The sequence below is a fragment of the Mobula birostris genome, chromosome 8 (assembly GCF_030028105.1).
Source record: "Mobula birostris isolate sMobBir1 chromosome 8, sMobBir1.hap1, whole genome shotgun sequence".
NCBI classification, from domain to species: domain Eukaryota; kingdom Metazoa; phylum Chordata; class Chondrichthyes; order Myliobatiformes; family Myliobatidae; genus Mobula; species Mobula birostris.
The window spans coordinates 62,682,197-62,694,416 of NC_092377.1; the positions used below are offsets into that span (position 1 = coordinate 62,682,197).

Here is a 12,220-nt window from a genome sequence, read left to right on the forward strand (position 1 = left end):
AATATCAGCTGCACATGTCAGAGATGTGACAAAATTTTAGGCGTGCCAAAGTTTCAAATACATAGATAATGTTTTAATGAATAAAAAGGAAACAGCTAGTCTGATACGAAGTCCAGTGAAGCCTATTAAACAGTGTAGTGACACTGCATAAACACAAGTCCAGAAACAGCATAGTGGGGCAGTAGTAGAGACACTTCCTCACAGCTACAGAGAGCCAGGTCCAATCCTGACAGTGGATGATGTCTATATGGAGCTTGCACATTCTCCCCGAGACATCCTTAGGTGCCTCAGTTTCCTCCACGTGCTAAAGGTATCCTAGTTGGTTGTTACTTGATGACTGTCAATTACTACTAGTGTGAGGTGACTGACAGAATCTGGAGGAAGTTGAAGAGAAAGTGGATGGAATAAAAAAACAGGATAAATGTAGTGTTAGTGTAAAATGGGTGGTGGACCCTCACTCAATCGGCTGAAACGCCTCTTTTCATGAAAGACGGTGTCTGAAAGAGTGGCGAAACTGAGGGGGCAGGGTGGAAACTGGTTATAAGAAGAGTCCATGAAAAGTTCCTAGAGTCTGAATTAAACACAAAGGGAAGCAAAGTACAACTTTTAAGCAAATTATATTCAAATAATTATTTACCTTCTCCTAAATGCTTCCAAGTGTGTTTTCAACATCAACAGTCCCCTTTCAATAATAGTAAGACTAGACTGTGGTTCTTTCTCAAGATTTTCTGATGCCATCATAAGGCTCTCCATACACTTACTGATAAATTCCTGCTCCTTCTCCAAGCCAGTTTTACCTGAAACAATTGTAAACTTATTTATTTGTGCATTATTCTTACATATTTTTGGATAATACAGTGAACATCAGTTAACTGGGACACACAGGACCAGTACATTTTGGCCCAATTAAACAGCAGTCATAATTAGCCATATTTTCATGGAAATAATTAAAAAGGTACCCAAAAAAAGTGACAAAACTTCTGTTTAACCGAGCAACAAATTATGTATGAGGGGTGATTGATAAATTCATGGCCTAAGGTAGGCGGAGTCAATTTTAGAAAACCTAGCACATTTATCTTTCAACATAGTCTCCTCCTACATTTACACACTTAGTCCAACGGTTGTGTCACTAACACGAGGAGGGGACTATGTTGAAAAATAAATGTGCTAAGTTTTCTAAAATTGACTCCTTCTACCTTAGGTTATGAAAGTATCAATCACCCCTCGTATTTACATGAAACAAAAGAACAACTTAGAACATTACCAATACTACCGCAGTACTATAAAACTGTGTTGGTTCCAAATAGTTACCGTTGAAGGTGTTCATCCAGTGTACACTGCATAATCTTTTGACTGTATATGAATAAAATCAGTGCAGACACTTAGTGTCGATAATGGACTGCCTTCATGCAATGCAATTGCTGATTGCATTTTCCAAATCTTAATTTTCAGTGTAACATTCAAGATGATTGTTATTACTTTCAAATTCTTTCGTCGTTCCTAACTTGTTAAACAGGCTCAATAAACTGATTAGAAAAACTGACTCTGTTATAGGAGTCAAACTAACAACACTGGAAGCTGTGGTAGAACAACAAAAGACCCTATGGAAAATCCTGGCAATTCTGGACAACATTTCTCACCCTCTGCACGCCACCTTAGCTGAACAGAAGAGCACTTTTAGTAACAGACTAGGACAACTGCACTGCACCAGAGAGCGCTATATAAGGTCAATCTTAACCTCGGCCATTAGGCTTTATGATGAGTCAACTTATAGCCGGGGAAGTGATGAACCCCTCCTGTTAGACTGCTTGAGGTAACTTATTTTTTATTCTTTCTTAATTCTCTTCTAATATTTGTATATTTGTGCACTTGTAATGCTACTATGACACTAATTTCCTCTGGGATCAATAAAGTATCTACCAGTGAAATTGTTTCATTTTCACTCATGGCTGTTTCTGGCATTTCCAAGCCTGACTGCTTGAAACAGCACTGAGTGAAACAGTTCTGAATTGTCCTACTGCTTATTTCTCACCAACCATCAGTGACAAAAATCACTGCTTTTTGAACAGAAGCCCACGTAACAGACACTATTTAAAGACTCTTCGCTCCAAGTACAGTGTAGTATCTAATGGTCAAACAAGTGCACACTACTGATGCTGGTTAGAGCTGTTTGGCAACAGGTTCCTGTCTTAATTAAGAGGCAAAGTCCTCCAAATAAATGAAGGGAGCCTTGGCTATTTTCTCAATTAGTTTTTGTTTCTTAAAAGTTATCCCAAATAAGCCACTGTCTCAATTAATTGATGGCCCAATTAATTGGAATCCACTCTCTACACAGATATTAAGATGTCAAGAACTCAATAAACATAAGTGACTCGTAGGTAGGTGTTTCTTTCATTTTTTATGTTTAACTAAGATACAAAGCGGAGCTGCCAGAAAGACACCTTTGTGGAAAGATTTAATTACATAACAAGTTTACATTGACATTTTTTCATTATAAATTTTTAAGTTTTATTATCAGCCGGCTGGATGAAGAAGCACAGAGTGGGCCTTGAATCATGTAATTATATAAAAGCTACTTTTGCTCATTCTAATTTCACTTCAACAAAAGTGAAAGTTTGAAGGATGAAAAGATGACAAAAGGATGGAAGAGAAGTCAGATGCTGTAATGTTTTGATATATCAGGTGATCATCACTGTTCCTTTTCATACCATGCTGAAGGCTATGACCTTTCTTAATTGTCACTGCTGTTTTTGAGCCCCTGTTTCAATGTCTTCTGATGTCCTTTAACTCTCATTTTTGGATACCATAAAGACTATAAAACTTAGGAGCAGAAACAGGCCATACAACTCATCGAGTCTGCTCCGCCATTCCATCATAGCTGATTTATTATCCCTCTCAGCCTCATTCTCCTGGCTTCTCCCCATAACCTTTGATGGCCTGACTAGAATCTGTTTAAAATATACTCAATGATGTGGCCTCCACAGCCATCTGTGGCAATGAATTCCACATATTCTCTACCCACTGGCTAAAGAAATTTCTCCTCATCGCTGTTCTAAATGGATGTGCCCTTTTGTCCTAGACACCCCCACCACAGGAAATATCCTCTCCACATCCGCTGTATCTCAGCCTTTCAATTTTCAATAGATTTCAATGAGATGCTCCTCCCCCATTCTTTTAAACTCCAGTGAGTATAGGCCGGAGCAACCAAATACTCCTCCCTCATAAGCTGATAACTTCATTCCCAGAATCATTCTCGTGAACCTCCTCTGGATACCCTCCAACGTCAGCACATCTTTTTTCAGATAAGGGGCCCAAAATTGCTCACAATACTCCAAGTGCAGGTCTGACCAATGCCTTAAAAAGTCTCCGAATGAAATTTTTGCTCTTATATTCTAGTCCTCTTGAAATGAATGCCAACATTGCACTTGAACTTCCTTACCACCAAATTACACTGCAAGTTAACCTTTAGGGAATCCTGCATGAGGATTCTTGTCCCTTTGCACCTAAGATTTTTGAATTTTCTTGCCTTAGAATATCTAATAGTCTATGCCTTTTTTTCTTCTACCAAAGTGTTTAACCATACATTCTATTCCATATGCCACATATTCGCTCATTCTGCCAATCTATCTAAGTCTTTCTGCATACTTCCTGCCTCTTCAACTCTACCTGCCTGTCCACCTAATTTCATATAGTCTTTTAACATGGCCACAAAGCCATCAACTCCATCATCTATCATGACACATAACATGAAAAGAAATGGTCCCAACACTGACCACTGTGGAACACCACTAGTCAGCAGAAAAGGCACCCTTTATTCCTAATTTTTGCCTCCTGTCAGTCAGTCAATCTTCTATCCAAGCTATTATCTGTCCTGTTATACAATGGGCTCTTATCTCCTTAAGCAGCCTTAAGTGTAGCACCTTTACAAAACCCCTCTGAAAATCAAAGTATACACCATCCACTCATTCTCCTTTGTGTATTCTGCTTGTTAAGAATTCAAACAGGATTTTCCCCTTAAGGAAACTATGCTGACTCTGACCTACCTGTGTTTTCTCATGTGCCTCGAAGTACCATGAGAAGTCAGACTTGAAAATGGACTCCAACATCTTCCCAACCACTGAAATCATGCTAACTGGTCTATAATTTCCCTTCTTTAGCCTCCCTCCCTTCTTAAAGAGTGCACCGACATTTGCAATATTCCAGTCCTCTGGAACCATTATAGAATCCAGTGATCCTTAAAAGATCATTACTAATGCCTCCACAATCTCTTTAGCTACCTCTTTCAGAACCCTGGGATGCGGTAAATCTCGTGACTTATCAACCTTCAGACCACTCAGCTTCTCAAGCAGCTTCTTAGTAATAGCAACTATACTCACTTCTGTCCTGACACTCTTAAGTTCCTAGCATACTGCTGGTGTCTTCCTCAGTGAAAACTGATGCAAAATACTTTTTAACTTTGTCTGCCATTTCTTTGTTGTGCAATACTATCTCAGTAGTGTCATTTTCCAGCAGTTTGATATTTACTCTGGCCTCTCTTTTACTCTTTCCATAACTGAAAAATACTTTTGATATCCACTTTAATATTTTGGGCTAGTTTATCCTTATGTTTCATCTTTTCTCTTCTAATGGTTATTTTTGTTGCTTTCTGTTGGTTTTTAAATGCTACCTAATCTTCTAACTTCCCACTAACTTTTGCCGTTATATTCCCTCTCTTTTGCTTTTATGCCATCTTTGACTCCCCTCATCAGTCATGGTTGCTTCATCCCCGCTTTAGAATATTTCTTCATCTTTGGGATGTATCTATCCTGCTCCTTTCAATTTGTTCCCAGAAACTCGTCATTGTTGTTCTGCCATCATTCTTGCCAGTGTTTTCTTCCAAACAAGTTCCTTTCTCGTGCTTCTGTAATCTCCTTAACTCCATTGTAATAATGATACATCCAACTTTAGCTTCTTCCTCTCAAACTGCAGTCTTTACATTAAGCTTCCTCATCAAATCTTAATCATTAAAGAACACCCAATACAGAATTTCCATTCCCTAAATGGGTTCAACTTCAAACTGCTTGAAAAATCCATCTCGGAGGCAATCAACAAATTCCATATCTTGGGATCCAACACCAACCCGATTTTCCCAATTTACCTGAAAAGTGAAACCCCCAAGACAATTGTAACATTGCCCCTTTTACATGTCTTTTCAATTTCCCATTATAATTTGTACCCCACATCTTGGCTGCTGTTGGAGGCCTGTATATAACCCCCATCAGGGTGTTTTTACCCTTGCAGTTTCTTAATTCTACCTATAAGGATTCTACCTCCTCCGATTCTATGTCACCTCTCTCTAAGGATTTAATTTCATTTTTTACCAGCAGAATCATCCCACCCCCTCTGCATACTTGCCTGTCCTTTCGATACAATATGTATTCTTGAATGTTAAGCTCCCAACTATGATCTTTTTCAGCCACGATTTAGCAATGCCCACAATGTCATACTTGCCAATCTCTAACTGGTCTACAAGATAATCTACCCTTTTCAGTATACCATGTGCATTCTAATGTAACACCTTCAGTCCTCTATTCATCACTCTTTTTGATTTTGCTCCCATGTAAAAACATCAACTCATCTCGCCTCCATCACTGTGCAAGTGGGAAGGAGAAGGAAAAAAGATGGCAAACTATCAAAACAGCTACTACACAACCATTCCCACCCTTACAAACATGGGCCCAATGTCCTTGCCAAGATGCCTCTCTCTTCCCTTCCCCACTGGCAATCTCCCCACCAACCCCAACTCACCTTCCCCGAGATCTCCGCACTATGATGGGAATATACAGAAGAATATATTCTGTCACACACCATGTCCTGTGGGAATTCTTTGAGGAGAATACAAGTAGGATAGATAGAGGGGATGCAGTGGATGTTGTATATTTGGATTTTCAGAAGGCCTTTGACAAGGTGCCACACATAAGGCTACTTACCAAGTTAAGAACCCATAGCATTACAGGAAAGTTACTGGCATGGTTAGAGCATTGCTGATTGGTAGGAGGCAGCGAGTGGGAATAAAAGGATCCTTTTCTGGGTGGCTATCGGAGACTAAAGGTGTTCTGTAGGGGTCGTTGTTGAGACTGCTTCTTTTTATGATTTATATGATGGAACAGATGGCTTTGTTGCCAAATTTGCAGATGATACAAAGGTTGGAGGAGGGCAGGTAGAGTTGAGGAAGCAGGCAGGCTGCAGAAGGAATTAGATTAAGAGAATAGGCGAGGAAATGGCAAATGAAATCCAATGTTGGAAAATGCACGGTAATGCAGTTTGATAGTAGAAATAAATGTGCGAACTACTTTCTAAATGGGGAGAAATCCAAAAAACTAAGATGCAAAGCAACTTGGAAGTCCTTGTGCAGAACACCCCAAAGGTTAATGCAGGTTGAGTCGGTGGTGAGGAAGGCAAATGCAGTGTTAGCACTCATTTCAAAAGGTGGTGAATACAAGAGCAGGAATGTGATGCTGAGGCTTTATAAGGAACTGGTGAGGTATTGTGAACAGTTTTGGGCTCCTCATTTAAGATATGCAGGCAGTGGAAAGGGTTCAGAGGAGGTTCACAGGGATGATTCCAGGAATGAAAGGGTTATCACACGAGGAACGTTTGATGGCTCTGTGTCTGTACAGCATCAAAGGATAAAAGGAGTAGGCTGGGGTGTGGGGCTGAGGAGGAGATATAAGTATCAGCCATGATTGAATGGTGGAGCAGATCCAATGGGTCAAATGGCCTAATTCTGCTCCTATGTCTTACGGTCCTACATCTCAAGGCTCACATGATAGATTTTTGGAGATCCTTCAATGAAGTCTGTCACAGGTAAGTTGGAGAGTACCTGCACTGCATCAACAATAAAATTTCATATTTTATTCTATAAGTAATTGCATTATAAACCATAACATTTAACATAATTGAAATAAAAGTTACATACCATTAATATAATACGAATTGATATACTGAATAGCAGCAAGACTAACATCAGCTGTTTGAGCCCTTAATGCAATGCCCCAGAGTTGATCCATTCCACAAAGCTGCTTTGGAACAAACAAATGCTTATCGTCATTTTAATACATACAACCATGGAATCATAGTAAGTTCAACATCCAGTAGGAAACTGTTTGGCCATTTGTGTTCATGGCAGTTATACAAAGAACATTTACAGAATTAGAAATTTCATCAATGCCAATGTAAAAGTAAAATTATTAATGACAAACAACATGCCATGTTTCCTGAATTTTTCATATTGTTTACTTTCAAAATAAACTGTACAAACAAGCACCTATTTAGATTGTAGAAAACTCATGTTTTGTAGAACGAATTATTCCCCTCCTCACTTGCAGAATTACTATAGAACCACAAATGGTTAAAAATGTATTCAAGTCTGTTAAATCAACAATGAAGTTTCATTATTTCAAAGCAAACTCCAGTCAAGTGCTCTTCTGAAGTGCTACAAGCTCATATTAACAGCAATCAGCTCAAAATTAAGTTCAAATATTCATGACAGAACTGTCTATTTTTCAGCAGAAAAACTTAAAATCTAATGCTCAATTTGAGGCAACCATAACAATATTAAAAGCCCTGTAAACATAAATGTAGAATTGCAGCAGTAACTATTTTACTTTCAAATAACTTGGCCCAAAACTTAGAGCATATAAGTATCAATTTGGTATGGAAATTTCTCTACTACAAAATTATACATATCTCTCACCTCTGAACTAGAACCACCATCATAGGCACTGGTTGCAAGACGAGCCAAATTGCACAAATGTTGGAACAGATTTAAACCAGTCATGCTGATAGTTTCTGGTTTTAACTGTGGCATCTGAAATGTATAAACACACAATTTGACCAAATGAGAAAACAATTGAAACTGCCACTATATATTACCCAAATTATAATGGACAAGACAAAAGCTGTTATTAAAATGAGGCACAGTCTAGCTCCTTCACCATTACTTACAGTTCATTCGTCATTTACACATACCTAAAATTCATGAAGAGATCTCTGCAGTGATGCAAAATATCCAAAGATATAAACTGTACTTTTTACTAACCTTTTCTAAAAATAAATGCTTGTATGTCTCCATGCCCATTGCATGCTGGTCTTTACTGCGAACTTGATTTAGAAACCAATGTAAAGCATCATCATAGCATTCAGGGTCCTCCACAAGGCAATGCCATAAGATATCCACCTGGTCAAGACTTAGTCCTAAGATAAAAAGCAGAGATGCTACTGCTGAAGTTGAAATAGAAAAAATAATTTAAGTAAATACTTCCAAGAGGTGTTTTTAAAGGTTAGTAGAAAATAAGTATATTCATTAACATAGTGTTCCAAATTAAATAAAAAATACATCATAGTACATAATCAAAATACCGTAAATTCCGGTGTATAAGCCGAGAATTTGGTCCTAAATTTTGGTCCTAAAATTAGGGGATTGGCTTATACAGAGGGTGCCAACTTTGGAAAAACAAATACACGGAAGACAGGTTGTATTTATTGACTGTTTTTGAGTCAAATTCAAAAGAAAATAGAAACGCGTTTGAAATCCACACAAAAGATCTACAAAACGCATTCTGTTCAATTTACTCCTACAGACTGTTGTCATCAAATGTTCAGAGCTTGAAACTCTCACACTCTTCAATATCTGGCTCTCCGAAAATCACGTCCCATTCTTCGGCAGTCACCACTTCATCGTAAGGATTGTCAATTTCGGCTTCGACATCGTCATTTGCAGCTTTACTGGCTGCCAAATCTCCATCGTCTTCTTCCCAAAGCAAATGATCTTCAGTGCCATTCAAAGCATTGCTGATGCTGCACTTCTTGAAGGCCTTCACAATGCACGCGGCCCTCATTTCCTCCCACGATTGCACTACCCACTCACAAACTGTAGCTGGAGATGCGGCCCTCATATTTCCTGCTGGAGTGAATGACTGATTTCCAGACATTATCCATTCGTTCCACTGACAATGCACAAATTCTTTGAATGGTCTGTTTAAACTCACATCTAGTGGCTGGAGCACGGACATCAAACCACCGGGGATGACTGCAATGTCCGTATTTTCAGCTTTCAATGCTGCTTTTGTCTCACCTGACAAGTGCGCTATGAACATGTCCCAGACAAGTAGCGACTTTTCCTTCCTGAAGCCCTCGGGACGTCGACGCCACACCTCTTTAACCCACTTCAAGCAACCCGCTTCGTCCATCCAGCCGCGTTCTTGAATGTAAACATCCCGCGGGAATTTTTCTTTCTTTGGGAATGTTTTCCTTTTAAAAATCACCATCGGCAGTGGTTTGGTCCCATCAGCCATATGCGTTAACACGACGATAAAATGTTGTTTCTCATGTCCAGTTGTTTTGACAAGGACTGTTTTCTCCCTCTTCTGATTGACAGTGTGGTTGCCAGCAAAATATAAGAACATTGGTGTCTTGTCCATGTTACCAATCAGTGAGAGTGGGTAAGAATGTGCCTTTCGATGCTTGATTACAAATGATTGGAAGGCCGTAATCTTATTCTCATGGTTGCTCGTCAACTTCTGAGTAATCTTTGTTTTTTGTCTCAACACAAGATGACGTCTATTCATAAATCGGGTGCACCAACTTCGCCTAGCTTTGAAATTGGCACTGATCTGGGCCAACCATTGCGCGTCGGGCAGCACCTATTAGTTAGCTTGTTTATTTCGGCATTTTTCTTAAAGATATGCTGTGTACCTCCCGGCTACCGCTGCATTCCTGCATGCTTCGCGGCAATGTATCGCTCGGCGGCCTGGAGGGTGGGGGCCACTGCACCACCCAACCTGCAACCACTCAGTCTAACACACCACCATCAGTGTGCGAGGCAAGCTATCTTCCCGATTCCCGTAAGTGATACTACACTGTACATACATTATTTCTACTTTATATAGGCTGTGTATTTTTATGTGTTATTTGGTATGATTTGGCACTTCATAGCTTAAAGGTTACTGGAGAGAGTGTTTTTGCCAACAGCGCTTGCATGAAATTTTCACTACGGAGAACAGTTCAGTAATGATTGTGGAAAAGTATTTCTACTTTATATAGGCTGTGTATTTATCTTACTATTCCGCTTTTACTATATGTTACTGTTATTTTAGATTTTATGTGTAATTTGGCATGATTTGGTAGGTTATTTTTGGGTCTGCGAATGCTCACAAAATTTTCCCATATAAATAAATGGTAATTGCTTCTTCGCTTCACGACATTTCGGCTTACGAACCGTTTCATAGGAACGCTCTACCTTCGGATGGCAGGGGAAACCTGCATTGAAGATTATGATTTCAGTCTTCAACAGATCCAGGTATAGCCGTCAGGTGAGTTCAGCTCTTTTTCTCTGACCCAGTAATTCTTTATGTATCTACTTAATTTCCTCTTGGCGGCCTTGCTTAATTCTATGAGAATTACTGGCAAGCATCTTAAGATAAATTTAATTGAACTTAAAAATTCCAAGTATAGCAGCATAAAATATTCCAATACACCAGTACCACAACTAAGAACATTCTGATCAAAACAGATGTAAAATAACACTCCAACTCAGCTCAAACTAACAGCAAGCTTTTAAAAACCAGAAATGCACAAGTGTGACTCATTCCTCACGTCTATTAACCATACTCAAAATAATTATAACTAAATATTGGATAATTAGTATGATGTAAAGTGTTTTTGTAAGGGTGATGCATGACAAGCCCACCACTTGTCATATACCCATACACCCAAAATCACCTTCCTTACATCAGGTTCCAGCACAGGTAGCCTTTGTGTTCCTCCTTCTCACCCTCCAGCAGTCATCTCACCTTTACCCTTGACTCCCCAATTCTGATTCCAACTTCCTTTTTTAATTCCCCAACACCTTTTCTTTTCTTTACTTCCAATTATCATCCACCTACCTGTCTCCCAATTCCACTCATCGCTCTTCGCTACCTGGCTCAATCTACCCATCATCTTTCACCACACTCCCCTTTTTTCAACCAATCACCACTGGCCCAACATCAATGACTCTAACAAATTTTTACAGTGGACAGTACAGTGGAGAACAATCTGACTACTGCATCACTGTCTGGCATGGAGGTTCAAATGCACAGCATTGAAAGAAAGTACGGAGAGGTGTGGACTGAGCCGGCTCTGTCAAAGGCACAACCCTCCCCACTATCAAGGGGATTACACTATAAGACCATAAGACACAGAAGCAGAATTAGACCATTTGATCATGGTTGATTTATATTCAATCTCAACCCCATTCTCTTGTTTTCCCGTAACCTTTGCTGCCCTTAGAACCAATCAACCTCTGCTTTAAATATACCCAATGACATGGTCTCTATGTCCATTTGGGGCGATAGATTTCAAAGATTCACCATCCTGGTGAAAGAAATTCTTCTTTATCTCTATTCCAAAGTGATGTCCTTTTATTCCGAGATAGTGTCCTCTGGTTCTAGACTCCCATACTATTGGAAAAAGCTTCTCAATGTCCACTTAATTTCGAGTTTTCAACATTTGATATGTTTCTATGAGATTCTCCCTCATTCTTCTGAACTCCAGCAAGAAAAGCCCATCAAACACTCCTCATATGTTAACCTTTTCATTCCCATGCACCTCCTCTAGATCCTCTCCAATGTCAGCACATCCTTCCTTGAACTCTAACATCTTCACAACCACTGAAGTCAAACTAACTGGCTTATAACTTCCTGTCTTTTACCTCCTTCTCTTCTTAAAACTGGAACAATGTTTGCAATTTTCCAGACCTCCTGAACCATTCCAGAATCACAGGACTGTCAAAAGATTATTACTAATGCCTCTACAATCTCTTCAGCCACCTTATTCAGAAACCTGAGGGGCAGTCCATCTTGTCCAGGTGACTGAATGAGTTTCAGACATTTCAGCTTCCAAAGTGCCTTTTTCCTTAGAAATAGTGATGACACTCACTTCTGCCCTGACCCTCTTGAATTTCTGGCATACTGTTGGTGTCCTCCAGTGAAGACTGACTTAAACACTTATTCAGCTTGTCCACTGTTTCTCTATCCCCTCTTACTAGCTCTAAATTATTTTCCAGTGGCCCGATATATAATCCTGCATCTCTTTTACTCTATATATTTGAAAAATCTTTTGGTATCCCCTTTTGGCTGGCTTACCTTCATATTTCATCTTTTCTTTCCTTATTGCTTTTGTAGTTGCCTTCCATAGGTTT

At 39.4% G+C, this 12,220-nt stretch overlaps 1 protein-coding gene across 10 annotated transcripts in view; it reads right to left on the reverse strand.

Moving 5' to 3' along the window:
* Positions 1-12,220, reverse strand: part of usp34 (ubiquitin specific peptidase 34) — a 298,533-nt gene that overhangs the window by 158,770 nt on the left and 127,543 nt on the right. For 7 of the 10 annotated variants that reach the window (XM_072265296.1, XM_072265293.1, XM_072265295.1 and 4 more), the window contains exons 21-24: positions 8,081-8,235; positions 7,736-7,849; positions 6,959-7,061; positions 638-797 (exon numbers count right to left, since the gene is read on the reverse strand). In XM_072265296.1, the coding sequence (XP_072121397.1) occupies positions 638-797; positions 6,959-7,061; positions 7,736-7,849; positions 8,081-8,235 (532 nt within the window). The remainder of the gene's footprint in view (positions 1-637; positions 798-6,958; positions 7,062-7,735; positions 7,850-8,080; positions 8,236-12,220) is intronic. The other 3 variants (XM_072265297.1, XM_072265294.1, XM_072265289.1) reach the window with 1 other exon arrangement.